General features: G+C 38.1%; 1 protein-coding gene across 7 annotated transcripts in view; it reads right to left on the bottom strand.

The window, feature by feature from the left end:
- kcnab2a (potassium voltage-gated channel subfamily A regulatory beta subunit 2a) overlaps positions 1 to 20,561 on the bottom strand; it is a 76,179-nt gene that overhangs the window by 35,496 nt on the left and 20,122 nt on the right. For 6 of the 7 annotated variants that reach the window (XM_027001953.3, XM_027001952.3, XM_081705085.1 and 3 more), the window contains 2 exons: positions 10,786 to 10,974; positions 8,749 to 8,790 (listed from right to left, as the gene is read on the bottom strand). In XM_027001953.3, coding sequence (XP_026857754.1) covers positions 8,749 to 8,790; positions 10,786 to 10,862 — 119 coding nt within the window. In that variant the 5' untranslated portion in view covers positions 10,863 to 10,974. The remainder of the gene's footprint in view (positions 1 to 8,748; positions 8,791 to 10,785; positions 10,975 to 20,561) is intronic. The other variant, XM_027001956.3, reaches the window with a different exon arrangement.

Genomic DNA, 20,561 nt, shown 5'->3' with positions numbered 1-20,561 from the left:
AAGAAGAATGCCCAGAAATATTCACACTAAAATTCAATGCACATGTGTATTTTCAAGCAGGTCTGCACATGCTTCTTTCCAATTTATCATTGATGGTCAGACAGAAGTAGACACTTACTGCCACCCAGTGGCACAAAAAAGAAATGAGCAAAATTACAGACAGACCAGTTGATGAGACCACATTCTTCATGGTGAGAAATTAGAGCTGCTGCAAATCTCAATCACCAATCAATGAACTGAAATAATGGATGCAGACAGGGGTGTTCAGATTCTTGGAGACACCTCAGATTAAATGTTTTGGTTTTTTTTGGCTAATCTGCAGCACCTAGTGGTTGTATTGTACATTACACCTACAGACAATTGTAACTTTACCTATATTTCACCATTACAGCTACTAATAGGTCCCTATTGTTGTATAATGGATTGATAATTCTTTATTGGATTATTTTGAAGCAAAAAAAAGTGACACTAGTGTTGCTGTACTCTTTCTGTCATCTCATATTTAAAAACAGAATTAACGAATAAATGGCACCGTTTCCAACCTCATCCAACTTGCAACAGAGAGGGTTTTGGTGGCTAAATGGCAGAATGGTGCAGCAGGAAGCAGTAATACAGGTTCACAAGATAAGACATAGGCAGTTCTTCATTACTGTCCTTTAACATATGTAGAGTCTACTTGTCTCATCTTAGAATCCAAGACAGATGGACTAATGAGATGTTTTGAACAAAGAGTTTTATTTATTCAAGGTCATTTAGTTGTGTAACTTCACAACTAAAGAGTTGGATTGAACTTGTATGTCTTCTGTCAGAAACAGATGACTTCACCATCCAGATCATGGTGGATGTATAAGACAAGTAGCATAAAAGCTGTACTGCTGTTGACAAGCAACGGTAAGGCAATCTCTGTCGCCATTTAATTCTACTGAGTGCTTAAACCTATAGATGCAGCTCCAAAGTTCCTATAGTTAGGACTGCCTATAGTTGCTATAGTTAGTTCATTGCATGGCAATCAATGCCCAGCCTAGGCCACCTTTACTGACAACAGACCCGTTCAACAGACCTAACTATGTGACATGTTTGTGTGCTAGAGTTACAAGAGGGTATTAGCATTTTTCATGAGGGGGAACAGGTCAGGGTAAAAGTGCCACTCTCTCTTCCGCTCTCATTCTCTACTTTATTTCAAGGGCTTAGACCCTGAATGAGAAAGGATGAGAGCTGTCGGAAATGCGAGTACCTGCCTGACACCGATGCAGTGACCATAACGGCACAAAGGATAACTGCTCAAAGCGAACAAATCCTCCAGGTTTGTGCTCCTAGCTTTAGCTGAAGCAGCTAAAGTTTCTGAATCTGAAACTCAAGCCATTATTTTTTTGGGACCGATCTATGCAAGTTTCAAAAGACCATGTTTGTAATGCTAAACATTCATAATGCAATGATGACAACTATAATATCAACAGAAATCAGCTCAATAGCATTGTCTCAAACAGAGAAATAAATAAAAAGCTACTTCCAAGCTACTTCTGTCAACTTTCTGTATGTCCAGTAATTGGACTCTGGCGTTCAGAACTGACACTGGATCAGATCTTTATGGTTAGCTGGGCAAGCGTTACAGTAAAACATGTCGAGTGACTGCTGTCCCTGACACACAACACCAGCCTCTGACTAAATAACAGATGACTGGCCTACTACCCAGTAGCTAGATACAACTGAATTGACAGGGTCGTTTGTAATTCACAAGACAAGAACCGATGATGGTAATCTTCATGCAAACTAAATTAGTCACTTTCAACACACAGATAAACAGAGATGGTTTCAGGGTCACTGCCAACATGACAGAAGCCAAGAATAGAGCTGGTAGACACTGTGTTCATTGAGTATAACCAGTAATACTTCCCATAAAAAAAAAACTAATTTCACATTTTGCAAATATCCATCAATCTTTGACTTAACAATAAGAATATAACATAAGTGCATTATGGACCACAAGGCTGATGTGTAGCAGGGAGCGAGACTACCTTCCCACACTGCCTGAGAATCACTCCTAGCCCCTTTGCCTGAGGCTTGATATGCACTTTTCACATTGTTGGGCAAATATGCAGTGACCTAGATAATGAAAATAAAACCAGAGGTCTTAGAATGGTGTGAAAGCAACAGGCTGGCTGGAGGAAAGTGTTACACCGCAGCAACAGTACTGCAGAGAAGTCCTGCATGAAATCAAACCTGTTGCAAGCCAGGCTGAATTAAAAGCCATGTGCTTAAAGTGCTGCGCTAAACTGAAGAAAGAAAACCAGAGCCAGAGCCCAGCAGGCGAGTGGCCATTGTTCTGGATCAGCCATCCAGCATCCAGATATTTTGCTCCAGACCATACTGTTCTTTGCCCTCTCTCCCGGTCCACCGCTTCAGGTCTGACCCCCTTACCTGTACTTCATGCCTGTCTGGTAGGCCACACACTCCTCCAAGGCCAGGCCATTCATCTTGAGGAAGTCCTCCATGTTCTTGACCTGTGCTGCGATCCTCTGCTCGCGGAGCCTCTGGAGCTCGGCTTGGTCCGTCTGCCTCTGGGCCTGGTTTAGCCCCTGGTCTGAATGGTAGCGGCTAACACCGCTCCGGATGCTCTCGCTGTACGACATGGACAACATCCTGCCCCCACTACTGCTGCTGCTGCTCTTGCGCACGCCGCTTCCCGGCCCGGCCGGTTTCGGGATCTGCGGGTTTTCGGAAGGGAGGGTGGATAGGCGCCAGCTGATGGGCCCTCCTGCATACCCACCCGCAAACATGATCCAACCCTGTGCCCACTCCCCACTGCCCTCTCAAAAAAACAAAAACAAACAAACAAACAAACAAACAAAAAAAACGCTTGCACACCCCCCTCCAGCACCTTTCCAGTGCACAAAATGTGAACAAGCTTTGGGAATCTGGGACCAGGATAGAGGCGAGAGCTGGCCGGGCTTAGCCATCGCCTTAAATAGCACAGGCTATAAAGGAGGGGCTGAAGAAGTTGGGGGGGGGGGGGAATGGAGTAAGAGGGGGAAAAAAAAAAAATACAGCTTGGTGTACCCAGTACTGTGGGCAAGCTTCTTGTAATCAGACCTGATCCCACCCTCTTTTGTGACTGATACAATAGCAGCAGTAGCAACAGGGTCCCAGGCAGGTGGAAGCAGCTGCTGGGAGACTCATGGGATGGGACACATGCTAATAACCTGTCCATTCAGACTCCATTGGGGTTCCGCATTCACACATGCACTAGACGTCATCCATAGACAAACAGCAGCATTCATGAATACATGGGGAGAACAGAGCTGACAAATGGGAGTGAAAAGGCATGCAGCCAATTAGTTTGCTGCATATGTCTATAAAGCTTCCCAATACTTCATGGCAGCCTGATAAACAGCAATGTGCTTAGTGAAACCACAAGGTACAGCAGAAAAATAATACTGTGTCAGACTTTTTTTTTTGCAAATCAACTGCCTTATTTGAAGTAGCGGATTTTTAAAAAACGTTTTTAAAAGGCATCGTACTATGGTGCATGCATGAGTGAGCGTGGCAGAAATGTTTTGTTTATTTTCATAACCTGCACACACTAATCTGAAGCAGAGCAGTGCAGTGACAAAAATAGATTGGGTTACACTGAATATATAATTAACAGGTGTGGTTAGGCATGCCACCATTATACCTAATTAAATTAATCCCTTTCAATTCCCTTTAAAGCAGAGTGCTAGCTGGTGACAGTGCAATGATGATTTAATCATGGCAGTGAGCATAGAGGGATAGCAGCTCCAAAAAAAAAAAAAAAAAACCTCAAACCATTAGTTTTCTGTTCACTATGATAAGAATAAAATTAATATTTACATATTTATGATATGACTATTAAAAAAATGAATTATTCTATTTTCAGTAAGGAATGATGTGCCAACTGCTTGAGGATACATTTAATAAATCACAATAAGTGTTTTTTTCTTATGAAAAAAAAAAATCAGTTGTATTTAGTTAGCAAATGAGATATATAATTTTTAAATGGGGTGATGTTCAGGATCAAAATCCCATTGTTAGAAATTGGACACAATCTTTATGTGCCTCCCTGAAGTGAGGAAAATAGTGATGCACTTACATTTGTGCCAAGAGCAGGTTTAAGGAGCCAGTAGCACAAGTGCCTCTTGTGCTAGTGCATGTATTTCTGTGGCCAAAATTCTTTAACAAATGGTGATAAAATGTGCATGCACCCTATAAAATTAGTAAAATGCAGCATTAGGGAGCATTTACTCCCCATTAAATGTTAAAGTGACTAAGCAAACTGACCAACATTACCCTAGTCATTGCATAATGGGTCTAGATTAAATAAATAAATGATACATTATCTCTAGAAATACTTGGCCCCTTTAGTTACAGGCCAACTAATATTTAGTTTTAATTTTGAATACAAATATTCATTATTAATTAGTTTGCACAACTTCAAGCAACATGTACACCAAACCCATAAGCTAGCTACTCACAAAAGGTCTAAAAGTAGTTAATGCATTACTTTTTTGATGATTAATTTTAAAGCACAAATATACAACCAGTCTTAAAAGTGTGTACAGGATTCCCAACCTCTATATATTGGCATATTATATTAAAGACTCATCTGCAGGCATTTCACGCTGCCGTAACAAATGCATTTTTCTGAACAATTTCCATATAGATTTCAGACAGCAACTTAATTTATAGATGGGGAGCTTGAGAAAAGAAGCGAAATCTACAATGAGATGTTTTAAACTCTTTAAATTGTATAATGTATAAAATGTTTGAATAATTTCATTAAACGCAATTATCATGAAAGACTAATCATGACAAATTTAAGATGACTAATCATTTTGCTCAATCATTAAATTCCACAAATCACATTTACATCACAACAAATTGTATGTGAATTAGTTGGAAAGAAAAACTTCGTTATCTAGACCTGTTGCTTTAGTGTCAGCTCATTTAAGTCCAGGTCTTTTGTTTTCTAAAGTGCCAAAGTAGCAATATGCCACACATTTCTTTTGACGAAATTATGTAGATAAACTGATATGGTATCATTTACATATACACACCCACACATATATACACACCTACAAATCTTTATATGTAAATAAAGTACACAATAAATATAAATATGTAAATAAACGACAGAACATACTTATATATATGTGTAAATTGCACACACACACACACACATACACACATACATTATATATATATATATATATATATATATATATATATATATATATATATATATATATATATATATATATATATACACAATGTATTTATATCAGAATGCCCCCTTTCAAAACCTAAAACATGTTTATTCTTCTTGAGTTTTGTTTGTATACATGTGTATGTATATTTGTATATGCGCACATTCACTGAAAAACACAGTAACAATAGTAGTGTAGTATAGATGGGACGTTACATTCTTGGGTGGACTGGCAGTATTTCTTTTCCTTATTTTACACACACACACACACACACACACACACACACACACACACACACACACACACACACACACACACACACACACACGAGAAACAGTGCGTACTGCATTCCAATTAAAATAAAATACCTAATCTATTATGTACTACACAAGTTATTGAATGAATTTCCATCACTTGGAACAGGCTCCAAAATAATTACAATAATAAATAAATAACTAAATAAAAATAATATACAAATAAAAAAGAGTGCATCTTTCAGTGATAATGTGAATGTTTTGCAGGACTTATTTCTATGCATCTTTTCAATAACTTCAGAAAAAGCCTGACTCAAAATGACTAATTAAAACATTCTTCTATATTAAATAACTGTCTTGAGCCACTTATTTAATGTTAGGTAGACCAACACAAGCATTACAGATTGAGCAATTTCAAATCCGTCTCTTTGGTATGTCAAATCAACCTCGTTCCATCTGTAATAAACTAAATAGTGTTTCAATTTTCTACCATTGTAGATATGATCCTAGGGTACTGGAACTTATTCAGTAGATTCCACAATGCACCAAATCTTTGTATATTTAAGTTAAGTTAACATTCATTATGTCTGTCCTGTAAATTTTATTTATATGTTTTAATATTTACTTTCAATAAATGACCCCTTTTCATAAGATGTTTAAGTACTGTTACATTATGATACTATAATTGGAGCACACACTACAAAAACAGGCAATTAAAGTGACAAATTGCAATCACTTGTATGACAACTAAATGTCAACAAAATTTCAGGATCATGATAGGCTATATACTATGACAACTTAAATTTCATAACCATGACAAATCTGTTCAAAATGACAAAAATATCCTACATTCAAATACACCTATAAAAATAAAACCACATTACAAAGCAAAAAAGGAGACACTATCTAAAACTTACTGTGCAACTCCATCCCAATAACCCCCTTGTATTTTACACTGAAATCTGTAGTTGTGCAAAGGATGCTTTCCTCTAGACACTTATTGATCCTGAGGAGGTCTGCTGAGTGCTATAGCTCTTGAATGTCTTCTATAATGCAGATATCACTGTGCTAATCAACAACATGGAATCCATAATACAAACACTTTAAATCTCTGATAACTACTATGCAAAAATAATTTTAAACCAAGTCATTTTTGGGTTTGCCAACTACTCCAACTATTCTGTGGACACACATTGCTAAGATTTACAATAAACAAAGGCAAATAGCCCATCAAATATTCCTTGTGAGTGACCCGGTTTCTCCATTAGTCGTCACTCTGAACTTCAAGCTTAGAAGAATATGGAGAACCACCCCAAAACATGCAGGTATACAAACAAAACCATGCTAACTAAAACCATGACAGAATAAACAACACCACCCACACCCACACACACGCTCAAAAAGAAGAGACACTCACCCGAGGTCTTGGGGGTCGGCTCATGAACAAGGCTTGCAGGTGCCACTCTGCCCTTATAAACTCAGACTGCAGCCAGCAATGCAGTGATCCACCCAAACTGGGAGTGTCTTACTAGCCATCATCTAAACCAATTAGTGATGGAAAGAGCATCCCCCACCCTCTCTCTCTCTCTAACCATTTGCTAATAGAGTCCACGAAAGAAATCCATTTGTGTCATTTAGGAGGGAAGCACATGCTTGTTTCTGCACACCACAGCAAATAATATCAAGGTAAATTATTCAGAGGCTTTTGTGCTAAAAGCTTTTGATTGCTGTTCCACAGGCAAGAATACCAAGAGGCATCCCTGTATGTAATGAGGCCTAAGCATATGGATCTATATGAACACTTCCACACCCACATTCTCCCCCTCTTTCTTTCTCTCTCTCTCTCTCTCTCTCTCTCTCTCTCTCCCTCTCCCTCTCCCTCTCCCTCTGGCAAAGTCCAAGAGGGTTCTGAGCATGTGGGATAGTTTGACTGACAGCAGTAGATTCAGTTGCCTCATTTGATTTAATGATCGACGCGGCAATACAGAAGGTGGCAGTGTATGTAAAGACAATGTTGTTACATCACCACATCATCTCACAGTCAAGTTGTGAGCAGAGGGAGAGAAAGCAAAGCTCTCTGTTGCTTAATTTATCCACTCTTTGCTGGTCTTGTGGTTACAGAGGTAGCCATCTAATCCCACTTTACAATCCACCAAGATCTAGTGCCAGCATATGCTCTGCCTTTATATCATGTCCTAAAATGATCAAAGTCCATTAAGAGAGCCATTATCATAAATTCTTACTTTTATACCACAAATAAATGTCATTATCCTTGACTTAAATCTATATAACATATGTTTTAAACTCATAAATGTCAAAAGAGCCTGAGTTTAAAAATTAATTTTCAAAATCAATTACTGTATGTCTGAACACAAAAAAAAAAAAGGAAGTAGAGGTAAGAAGCTATTCCAACCAGGAATTCCCTGATCCCATTTTTAAGGTAAAAGCAATGATCAATTAGTACACTTCACAAAAGCTTTATAGAGGGTCACATTTTTGTACTGTTCTCAAAAGGGTTAAACTGACTGTGGGACAGTGCCACCATCTATACCTCAATGGTAACCAAGAAAACAAAAACAAAAACAAAAACAAACAAAAAAACTGGTTCTTCTTGGCAAATAAAGTTTGAGACCTCTAAGAATTTCTTTGAAGCAAACCTGCCAGTTGTTGTAGGGCTAAAAAGAATAACTGTAAACAGGTAATCATTTCCTGCCGCACTTTCAGTGTGAGACATATCAACAATGTAACTGATCGTTTCTTTTGATAATTTGGCAGAAGTCAGCAGGAGGTTTTGTGACTAAAAGCCCATAAATGTGTGAGGCAGGAAACTCAAAATTCAATATACAGCTCATTACAACCCTGCTTCCCCAAAATTAGGTGTATTAATGTCCTATCTTTTGCAACCCCTTGCTGAAATGGAGAGAGAGATTCAAGCTTCTGGACACCAGAACACCACAACTGCTATTTAGTTATTGGATTTCTGAAGTGAAGGGAGTACTTGTATACCACACAAACATAGAAATGTTAGTGTGCCTGTTCAGTAACCCAAAATCAGGGCGGGTGGAAACTCCTAAAGTCATGTTTATCCGTAACAGACTCTATTCATACACTGGTGTGCATCAGAATGTTTTCCACTCTGCTCTAACTGGTAACTGCATCCAACACCAGTGTTACTTACCTGTAACAACACTATTGGACCCCAATGGCAGTAGACACAGACATTGCACACTTGACAAACATCTGTCAAACATCAGATCAGATTGAACAAGTACCTGTAGAACTGCAGCTGTCGTTTGGGGCTCCCATACCGTGCACTGAGGCAAGGAAGCAGGAGAGATGGGGGGAAGAAGAAAAAATAAAAAATAAAAAAATAAAAATACGGTCCAAGTTTAATACAGCAGAAAGAAAAGCCAGAGATGGAGAGTCATAAAGCAAGCTCCACATGAAGTGTCACTACTGACATTGCTTAGGGTCACACAAATGATCATGCAAAGCAATGGAAAAGAGACTCAACATTCAAGTTTTTAAAAAAGTTAAACAACAAAAAGTGCTTCACGAGTAGATATATGAGCATTCATATTTAAAACAAAACAGTGAAACTAAGAAAAAAAAAAAAAAAACAACATTATATAAAAGTTACACATCATTTAACAAAACCAGAAGAAAAAGAGGCTAAAGTGGTGTACCTTGATACAGTATACCAATAACACCACCAAACTATATATTTATACCCAACCAAACATTTCTTTACATTTAAAAGCTAAATTAAATCCTTCAGTAAAACCAAATACATATTACAAATCAAAATAATACATACAAGCATTATAAACCATTAGGTAGGTCCATTAGATATATGGCACATACCACATTGTAGCATTTATTATGCCAAGTGTTGTACAGTACAGTATTTCTGCCAAACCAGCGTTCTCAGAATCATAGGAATTGAGCCTCTAGCACCATCTGCTGGGCACTCACAGCCCCATGGGACTAACCAACAGACTCACAGGAGCAGTTCTTTCAGTAAAAGTAGAATGGACTGAGTAATCCTACTAATGAGCATCAGGCAGGAACTAGGCAAATCACAAAAACACCCCAACTTTAATGCAACCTGATCATCTGCTTGTATTATGTCACTGACTGTCTAAATTGTCTATTTGTCCATTTGAGTACAGTATTTGTAAATTCAACTATTTGTCCATTTGAGTATAGTATTTGTTAATTTGACTATAGTTACTCTATTTGCATTTGAACCTGACAGTGGGAAAATGAGAAATTTAAGTAACTTGTGTAAAAATGCAAAAATATGCCAGACATTAAAGTCACAATTTTATGATCCTATAAATTTTGTCAGTATACATTTAACTGAAATGGTATACATTTTAGTTCATTCAGGTCACTTGTTATATATGAAAAGGATAGGAGAAATTACATCTTTTTAACTATTTTGTTAGGTGATGTTATGTCTCCATAAGCAGTCTAGGGGAAATTGGGGTCAATATTATATTGTTTAAATTTGTAGTGCGGAGTGTCAATAGGGGAGAAACAACTCAACCATGGTTTACAACCTCTAACCCTTTTAATGCATACCAGGATAAACAATGTTTCTCCACCAGTAAGGTCAGCAATATAATAACAGTGACGATGCATCTCTTAGAATACGATTGCCTAAGATGTATTCTCTAACACATGCACATAGTATCCTCAGGAAAGGACACTGATGTGTGTTTCTAAGCCCTGAGCACTATGTCACATGTCACAGATCATGTAATCCTGTCACACTTTCTAAGCAAATGGGGGGAGACTAGATCTTATGGGGAGCAATGTCTGCCACACATTAAACAAAATGCAACTCTGGTAAAATCTAATACATAAGACTAAGGGTGTATCAATTTCAGTTTATTGATTCTGAATAGAAAACAGTACATCTGCTGCATCAAAATTTAGAATCTGCAATCTCTTCCAGATATCTCGATACAGAACTGAGCTATATAAAAAGGTTATATGAGACAGTGCAGAGTTTTATATTGTTCACAGTTCAAATGTAGTTTTATGGGATCACCTCCTTGCTTGGTACACTGCAATTTTTATGTTTTAAAACTAATTTTTAAAAATTATTTAAATTCCTCAAACTCAAATTAAATCTGAAACCTGAAAATGTGTATATTGTTACACCCCTACATAAGGCTAAATAAAACTTGTTTCATTTTTACAGATCAAGTATTGCTTAACCTTCACTAACAAGCTAGTGAATGTTCATGGTTTGAACACCATGTAAGACAGTGTGTGCATGCAAGTAGCGTGTCACTAACTTGTAGATCATGCCTGGTGAGCCAGTCTGTCGGAGGGACAGGCGAGCAGGAGAGTCCGTGGTAGATTCTGGATACATGTAGTCGGGAGACTGAAGTATGTGGCCAGCCTGCCGATGGGGAGAAAGGCCCTCTCTATTTTTCCTCTATCTCCAAATCACCAGGAGCTCTGCCCCTCTCTTCGCAGGGTCTCTTGCATAGAGAGAAGACAGAAGGTAGAGTGTGTGGGTATTTAGTTTTGGTTTCACTCAAATTCCAAGATGTTAAAAATAAACAAATAAACAAACTTAAAAAAAAGAAAGAAAAAAAAGAAAGAAAGAATCAAATACAGCAAATCATACACACCACTAGATGGTGCTATTACTTTACAATGAGTCTTACACATTCCATGAAGGAATTCCATGAAGGAATGTGGGCAAAATCTGTCAGTTATCTTCACAAGATGACTCAGTATCGTGGTGTTAAGCAAAAATGAAGCATAGTAATATGGATTCAAGCAGTACTTGATGCAGATCGTCCATACGATACTGCACTGCATAGCTGCATGACACAAGCACATTTCACACATGGCATTATGCAGGTACCCTACACCATTCTGGCCCATTTTCTGCTGCTCTAGCTACATCATGCCATGTTTTTTTATGCATTATACATAAACAACTGCACAACACTGCTCCTTACATCCTTATATGCACTCCTTAACTTCTTACATCTCTCTTCAACACAAATGTGGCATTGTATACATAACTGCAGTAACATGACATACAAAGGAAAGAAAATCATGCACACTGTTTAAGTATTTTTGACCCATGCAATAATGTAAAAAATAATGTCCAAAAAAAAAAGTTAACCTGTAGGTGTTCCTATTAAAGCGAAGTTACAAATAGGAAATAGAGGCAAAAGGAAAGTTCCAAGCATTCCCTTCCAAAAGTCTGAAAAATTCCAGGCTCCTCTTCTATACAGGTGTGCATTTACTGCAATGGAGGAAACGTGAAATGTGCATGGTGGGAACACCCCACTCCCCAAATACGCTCACATCCACCTCTCATTGCACTTATATGTCGTGGTGACAGGCTCAGTAATGACACCACAGTGCCTTACGATGGTGACCTTGTTCTGCCTTCAATTACCTGTCAAAGCCAGCCTCACAGCAGGAATAAAGTACTCCCTCTCTCCAAGAATTCAAGCACTTCCCCAGTACTTTAAATCATTTTAAGAAGGGAACATAGGAGAAAACACTCATTTCATTTTAAAGATTAGAATGCATTTGCTTTCCAGTTTTAACTTTAAATCGACAAGCACACACAATGTATAAATTAAACACAAACAATTAAAAACACAAAAATATAAATTAAATGGTTAGGCTATTATAGCAGAATATGCTGAACACTACAAGTGTACTGTAACCCCTACAAATTTACATTTGGTAATAAAACGAACTTTATTCATAACCTTTTGTCACATTTTTACAACAAAGACAAGAAATGTTAACCTTCTCTGTAGACATGTGCTGGTATACTGTAATACAGTATATATTACATTACAGTAATATTGTGAACACTTCAAAAATACAATCATACGGCTTATTTTCCATACATTCAAAGCAGCCCTGAATTAACCACCTCTCACATGCACTGCTATATGGCACTCTGATCATGTGTCACTATCCTTGCTGCTGTGAGAGAGGTATAAAGAGAGACAGCAGAGCACAATGGAATGTGGCATGACCCCAAAACTTTTCCACAGATAAAATTTCAGCTACGGATAAAACGAACAGGTGATTGCAGAGAGCTGGCAAATATACATGATGTGTGGGAACAGCAATGTTGGCCAACAGGAGGAATAGGATGGTTGTAACTGTGTTGTAATTGTGAATCACTCAAAGCAACTTAGAGCACTTATGCTAAGACTGTAACCCCATTTGGACAGCATGATGGATTAACAGTTGCACTTGTCTAACAATAATTGGTAAAACAAAAGTTCTGGCTATGTGTAATTAGAGGTCTGCAAACCCAAAACTGACAGGGCTGAAAGGTATCAAGTTGGGCGGGTTTGTGTTCTAATGATTGAAATTATGTAGCTAGCTAGTAGATAGGCGTTTATTCCAAGGAGCATTCCAAGATGAATATATTTTCTCTCTCCTTCATACACTCTGTTATTAGTAATGTTATAATCTATAGCTAGATAGCTAGGTGTGATAATCTCCCTGCATCTCAGCAAAAGAGGAATGTTGCCTAGCATAATGTCATACTAATCTCTAATCAGTTCTGTATAGAGTGAACACTGGTGGACAGTGAATGAAGAGCGAGTGAACCTTTACAAACAGTGGTAGATGTGAATGAAAGATCATAGTAGATCCTTGCTTGCCAAGTTTGCCTGAAATATGCTAGCTAGCCAAGTATTTCTGTAACAGTAGTATTGCAAGAGAATTTAATGCAGTGGCTAACAGTTGGAGGAACTGTGCTTAAATTTCATCAGCTATGAATCATCTGCCTCCAAAACACATCTTAGTTTGTGAAGATTCAGGGCTTAAGTACTACTAACCAGTAACGATTTGTGTTTTGATTTTAATCATCACATGCTATGCTGACAGGCTACTTTGCATTGTTAAGATGTAGTATACTGTAAATAAATGTTACTGTTCCTTGTCCTGTGGACTTCTTAATACATAGCTAACTGCACTGTAACATGAATCATTAGACTTTCTGCAAAACTATATTGAACAATACAATATAAAACAATACTGTTAGTGTACGAACCTGCAGGTGTATAATATCAATTCGCATCTTTCATACTCAATATGGTAGATTTTACACCTGGACATAAAGGGAAACAGTTGCATAAGTAGCAATACTTATGTAAATAGTTACACTGCAGTCTTGTGAAACTATGAAAAGATCAGCAAGTATCTTTCTTTAACAGTTACTCTCATGTTTAAGAAGTTGTGTAGTATTAATTTAATCAAATAATGGCATACTTTATTACCAAAGAGATGGCCATTCAAGTAACTGAAAAGCCTGAATTTCAGAAAACTAATGAAAACTGCTGTGCCACTACCAACACAACAGGAAGCAATAAAATTAGTTGTTGTTCTTAAGCATACTTTGTTTTTTGTTCAGACTTTAGTTGGTTGGTTTTTACCATATTGTGATACCATAAACCAAAATAAAATGGAATATAATTATCATGATAAATTTTGTACTGCACATGCCTACTTGTTGGGCTTAAGTTGTATGTGTGTGAGACAAACACCAACCTAGGATGGGGTACTTGGTGCGTACATCTCCATCAACAGTTGGGTCTTTGTGACAGCATCGTACTGATAAGTACTGATAAGCTACACCTCTCTCTCTCTCTCATTCCAGTCACCCATATAATATCTGTTTCCCACCTCCGATTTGCAAAGTATTGTATCCCTATATGCATACCAAGCATTCTCTGTTCCTTTTGATTCTCCTGGCTTTTGACCTCTGCTTCCTCCTTAGACTACACCTCGTTTCTAGCCCCTTGAACTACTCATACCAACGGACCAGTAGTGGGAACGGTAACCTCGACTCTCCTCGTTCGAACTCCCCCTGCGTTGAAGACTGCTGGTCATATCCACCACATACCCATTCCTGTCAGTGCCAATAAACTTGTGCTATTGGATCCTCACTTACCTGTGTCTGGGAGTTCGTTACAGTCTTGTTCATATGTAATCAATTCAGAAGCAGCTCGTTCCTCTTCACTGACTGCTTCTGACAGATTTATTATGGTTTTGTTTTTTGCCAAATATATGCCCAGTGATTTGTTATTGTTGTTGTTTTGGTCATGGGGAGGTATGACTGGGAGACAGTTCATCCTCTTCTCGTCTCAATGACACACTTGGGTTGTTCCTGCTCCAGCTCCATTTTGACCATTTCTGCACATATTTTGGATTTTGTCTGCCACAAATTTCTGCAGCTATGCATTCACCACAAAATCAGGAATCTAGCAACACTGTAGTGCGAAGCAATCTTTTTGCTGATTCGCAGTCATATTTTGAAAGTAGCTCTGAAAGGATAAGGCATTCAATTTCCCTCGTTAGCTGTACATTTGGTTCCAATTCAAACAATGTGTCACTGCTCAGAAGTGTTGAATTCATGATTTGAAGTATCACTCTGAACAATGACGTATTAACTGTACTGACATGGCAGACTCTGCCAAATACCTCTGCATTTTGACATTTTTGCAAAGGCACTTGTTGATTCATTAGACCCTCTGCTCGCAGACCCTGTTTAGCATACTGAGCTGGATGTTGCATTATGAGAAGTGCTTGCAAATTCAATGTACCACCCTTTGTTGTAATATGTTTTGCCCAGAGGCAGCATGTAATGCATCCATACACTTCTTTTGGGCAAACTCATCCATTTTACAGTCACTACTGGAGAGTAAGACCACAGTGTCCAACATGACATTTTCCCCCGACTGCAGCACACCATGCCAGTAAATCAGAGTTTGTCTGGCCACTTTTTAAATTTTGTTGTCCCAGGTAAAAAAGCGCAAAAAACTTGACTAGAGATGTCAAATTAAAATATCACATTGTTATGCATTTCATCTGCATAATTTCACCTTTTGATTTCTAATACAGATTTAAACAACATTTACATTCCTGGTTTTGACAAAAACCTTTCATTGGAATTATAAAAACCTGTTATGCTTTGTAAGTTGTCTGACGTGTCAGCATTTTGATAAACTAACAGCATGATTGGTAATTCTGAGACAGAGAGAGATGCATGTGTCAAAATTATTTTCATCTCAGTGAGAGATGAAGCCCAACACTGTCACCTGACGTTCAATGCTTAACAAATCTGCCATTAAGATAGGCTATTAACTATGCCGTCTAGAATGGTGAGGCTAAGAGCGTTTTCAGTTGTTCCAAGTACTTGAGTCGAGTCCACACCCAAGACGGATTCTGGGCTCGTTTGAGGAATGGGCTCAATCACCGTTTCGCTTTCTCAAACACACAAGAGCTCTACACAAACCATGGATCGATTGTGCAATTCCATACGTCACTTCTCTGCATGTAGAAGGTTAATCCATTAGCCGCCTTTTATTATACTGCTTGGATATAAACACTCAGGCAGCAAGGAACAGTGCTTTGGGATGTACGGAATTTTCACAGTTCAGGAGCACCTGCAAACAAGGATCCATTCTCATATGTCGAAGCAGTCACATAACAACATGAACCAGCCCTACACATGGCGGCAGGAGCAAAAAGCTTCCACACTTGCTGTGGACCGCATTAGAGCCCGCTAGAAGCAAATCCCAGACCATGGATTTCAAAGGACCAGATATTGGAACTCTGAACTGCTTTCAGGCTTGAAAATTGCCTTCACACTCGACTAAATATATCGAACTTGAGGAGCACAGACCTAGGTCTGGAAAAAAGCTCTAGTGTGAAAATGATCCAACTTACAAAGTTACAATGTATTTATTTCATAAATGCCATGAAACACAACATGTTATGCTAGCTTTTGTCTTCTAAAATCTGTAATTTTTGAGAAACCATCTTCAGTCAGTTAGTATTGATTCATGACTGTCACTGGCCCAAATGGACCAGCAACCAGTCAATTAACTTGTTCAACAATTTTTTTTTTTTTAATGGTTCTGAGCAATTGGGCCATTGCTTATGTCGAATCATGACATGTACCACTTTTGTTTCATTTACATGTATCCAAACATTCTATGCCAGACTGAACAGCTATACAATATTCAGTTGCTGTTTTATATTTGTAGTGAATTAGCTGGTGTTGTGTAGACCACAATTAATTGCAAATTAGTCATTTGGCAATGGTACATGAGAGGAAAAAAAATAAAAATAAAGTTAGCGTAGTATTCAACAATATAGTTTAAATTCTCAAAGCTAGACTACTGTCCTGGAATTTACTAGACATAAATAACAATAATGGTTCACTCATCAGCAGCTAAGCAATTAAATCTTCCAAAGGCCATAAAAACACAACAGTGTACTTTGCTAACCTGACCTCACCAAAGCTTTGGCAACTGGGAAAAGTACAAACCACCAAATGTTTTCTAACCCCAAAATTATGCTTCTTTGCTTTTCACTCTGGTATCGTCACCACTCTCTCATAAAAAGGAATGAGACCCCATATTTAAGCATTCATGAGGTAATTTACCATTGACTATTTAGATATTTATGGGTGATAACAGGGATATGATGCTCATTCACTTGTGCACATAAGCGTTTCATAAACATGGAGTCACCATTTCCTGTTATTTGTGAACACAAACTTTCACACTGGAACCCACAGAGTTTTAAATGAGGCACCAGGACACTGCTTCTGGTAGTTTTCTGATATATCTATGACATCAAGTTACATCACTGTCAAAATGTATACAATACCAGAGAGTTTATACAGAAACCTTAAGAAAGAACTAATCTCATTTCATGACAAAATGTTCACCTACTGGTGCTCCAAAAAGGATAAATGAGGGAACAAATATAAATGTTCACAATTTCATAAATGGTGCAGAGCAGTTTACTTTGTGCAGACCAGTTTACTTGGTGGAGTGACCAAGTTGTTTTCTGTGGGAAAATTTGCATAACACTCAAATACAGAGTGATACTGTACTCCAAAGTTAATGCAGATGGTTTATTTTTCGCTATGAGGAATCAGAGGCAGGAAACAGAGTTGAGTAAAATCAGAAGGCATGGGCTTGCCATGCACAGTACCATGACAGATATTACATACTATTAGGAGTGGTCCCTGCAAAATAGATTGTTAACAGGTAATGCTCAGTGTCCTTGTCTATGCGTACCTCCCACACATGGGGAAAAAAAATGACAATAATAAGTCAAGCTTGTGAGAATTAGGATCCTCTTAGATGAGACATAGGGTCCTTGATTACATTAGCACCACCTCAAAAGCATTTATGCAAGTAACCTGTTTAAAACACAACTCCAACAAAGACTCTGTTCTCATTTGGCATATTAGAGCTACGAGTGTAGGTTTATCATAAATAATCTACATAGTTAAACAAGCACAACAAAAGTGTTTTATTTATTTACTTTTAATTTTTTTTAAATCTTTTTTCCATACTTAATTTACTTGTTACTATGTCAGTCAATAAACGCTACCAAGACAAATTTCTTCTAAGTGTTATCTTATTTGCCTAATTAAACCAATTCCATTTGTGATAACTAGAAATTTCACACCAATGTTTTATAGGCATCCAAGTTTATAGGCATCATGCAAATCTTAAAACTGAAAAGATCAATCAATTAAAAATAACACATTATTGCAGAAATACATTCACAAACCTTCATACAAATGATGGCTTGGACAATATGGCTAGTGCCATCTTGCTGCTTAAAATACTATGATAAAATTAGGATAAACATTTGAAGATTTACACAAGGTACAAAGGCAAGTGGACTTCATGAGATACCCATGTGATATATACAAGGTTGGTTAATATTGCATTTACAAATAACATGTACTACATAGCCCTAGCATTAAATCACCATGCTCCTTGAGCATGAACCCATGTTGACTCGTCTCAGGATCTCAATAAAGCTGGGCATCACATTTTCCTAGATTCTGGCTTATTAGGATTTACATGCAGTAATTCACTGGGGAAATGAATGAGGATGATGGCAAAGTGTGCTGAAAATGAATGAACAAATGGGTGAGTGAATGAGTGACAAAAAACAATGAGCGCATTCTTAACAAATTCATTAGTGGATTATACTACAAAATAAGATCACTCCTGGCTATACAACATTTGAAACTTGTATGGCCAAGATAAGGGACACCCTCATCCAATGGCAGGGCATGAGGAGCGCCTTTATCATCTGGCTGTAGTGGGGTTGGGGAAGCCCTGGCTGCTCCTCACACAGTCTTGTCTGACTCGCTGTTCCACAAGCAGAGGCTCAGTCTATGCCAGCTTTACTCCTCCACACTTGGCATGGCTGACCACAGAGCTGCGTTTGCTCCTCTCCACCCAACTCAGTGCTGCACCTGGCCGGTACCATGTGTGCTGCTGTGCTCTTTCAGATTATTCGGTCTTTGAGCATTCAAGTGCCCCAGTACATTTAAATGCAGGTCTCTGGCCTGCCGCCTTGACCACAATAGGCAGCTGAGGTGCAGATGCGCCGAGGACTAAACGACTGTAACCATGAGGGTGTAGAGTTAGAGTTATAAGTGTACAGTACAGGAAGCTGGGGTGGATAAGATAACTCAGAGCAATGCTGAGACTCTAATGTTAAAGAGTACTGCAAACAACAATCTCCCGCAGTTTGGAAAACCTAGGAAAGTAAACTCTGGTAAGGAGGGACAAACCAAAGAGTAGAGGACACCATGCTGGAGGGTTTCTTTATAGATACTGACTTTAGAGTCTAGCCCCAAGCACATGCTAAGCAAACTTCATTGCTCAGCGCCTCCAAGATAATGCCCTGGAATGTTAGTCAAGCCAACATTAACCAGTGACATTATTAAGCCAGCTTATGGTTTTGCAGACACTGCATCGTCATGCTTTTTACACTGTAGCAGAGAAGTTAAAACACAAAAAAAAAAGAAAAACTTAAATACATTTAGTTTCTCTAGTTCAAAAAACAAACAAACAAACAAACAAAAAAAAATTTCCCCACCTGTATTTTTTTCCTCCTACATATTTTTCTCCTATATTTCCATAAATGACATACCTCCAACTTGCAGAAAAACCGACCCGATTAATACCACTGCTAACTATTGGGAAATAAATGCCATGAGAATTATTCAGAATTAACACTAAAAGGAGGCACAAATGCTGCAAGTCTCCACAAGCATGCCCAAGCTCTGAGAGCAGACTCAGAAACAGCTCCAGAAGGGGCTGTATGGAGCTACTGGCCATCCTGTGGGCTGAGAGAAAGATTAGAAAATAAACCAACAGAACAAATCAAACAAGAGAAGCTGAGGCAGCTGTAGCCATCCAAGCTAAGGACAAAGAAACAGTGAATCCAGCCACATTGATTCTCACCTAGAGCCTATACAGAATAGTAGGGAAGTCAAAGAAACTTGATCCTGTTAGTGTCAGTTAATGCAAATCTGACTTGTGTTAAGTCAGGTTCCAAGGCACCTGCCCTATTTCTTGAAACTATCCTTGCTATATGAAATTTTGAAAACAGCATGTGCTGTATGCTGTAATCATGCAACATTAATTTGAAAATTCTGTAGGGTAAAGCTCATTTTATCAGGATGCCCCTTTGTCTTCCTAACACAAAACAAGTAGCCTCCGGATAAGCAAATGCTATCCTGTAAGAAAAAAGTGAATCATCTTCTGGGTTAAGATGTCCTTCAATGTCCACTCCTGACTGCCCATCACATGCAGAGAACATTTATAAAATTACATTATTTCCTTAAAAAATATTTTCTGCATATTTCAGTGTTTTAAAACAATGATGGTGATAAGGTACTAGGGTGAAAAAACCTCACAAGCTTCCACAAGGCATTGGATGACACAGCAAAAAACAGTTTTATGCTAATAACCGTCATTCCATACATTAAGATACTCATTCAGAACTCACAATTTAAAAAAAAAGAAAAATATTAATATATAAAATAATGTGTTTGAAGTTGTGCAAGACAACTTAAAGCAAGTTTTGCATCATTTTATTAAATTCATTTGCTTCAGGTGCATGCATTTTAAAAAAACAAACAAAAAATACCCAAACCGAAAAGATTGCACTCAACAAGGATCAAGCGCAGTCTTCAAACATTGTGTTGAATTTGCATCAAGGTTATGGTAGTGCATAACCT

Source organism: Electrophorus electricus, chromosome 22 (genome assembly GCF_041902795.1).
Source record: "Electrophorus electricus isolate QZ-2024a chromosome 22, ASM4190279v1, whole genome shotgun sequence".
Classification (NCBI taxonomy): Eukaryota; Metazoa; Chordata; class Actinopteri; order Gymnotiformes; family Gymnotidae; genus Electrophorus; species Electrophorus electricus.
This window is presented reverse-complemented; position numbering and strand designations above follow the sequence as displayed.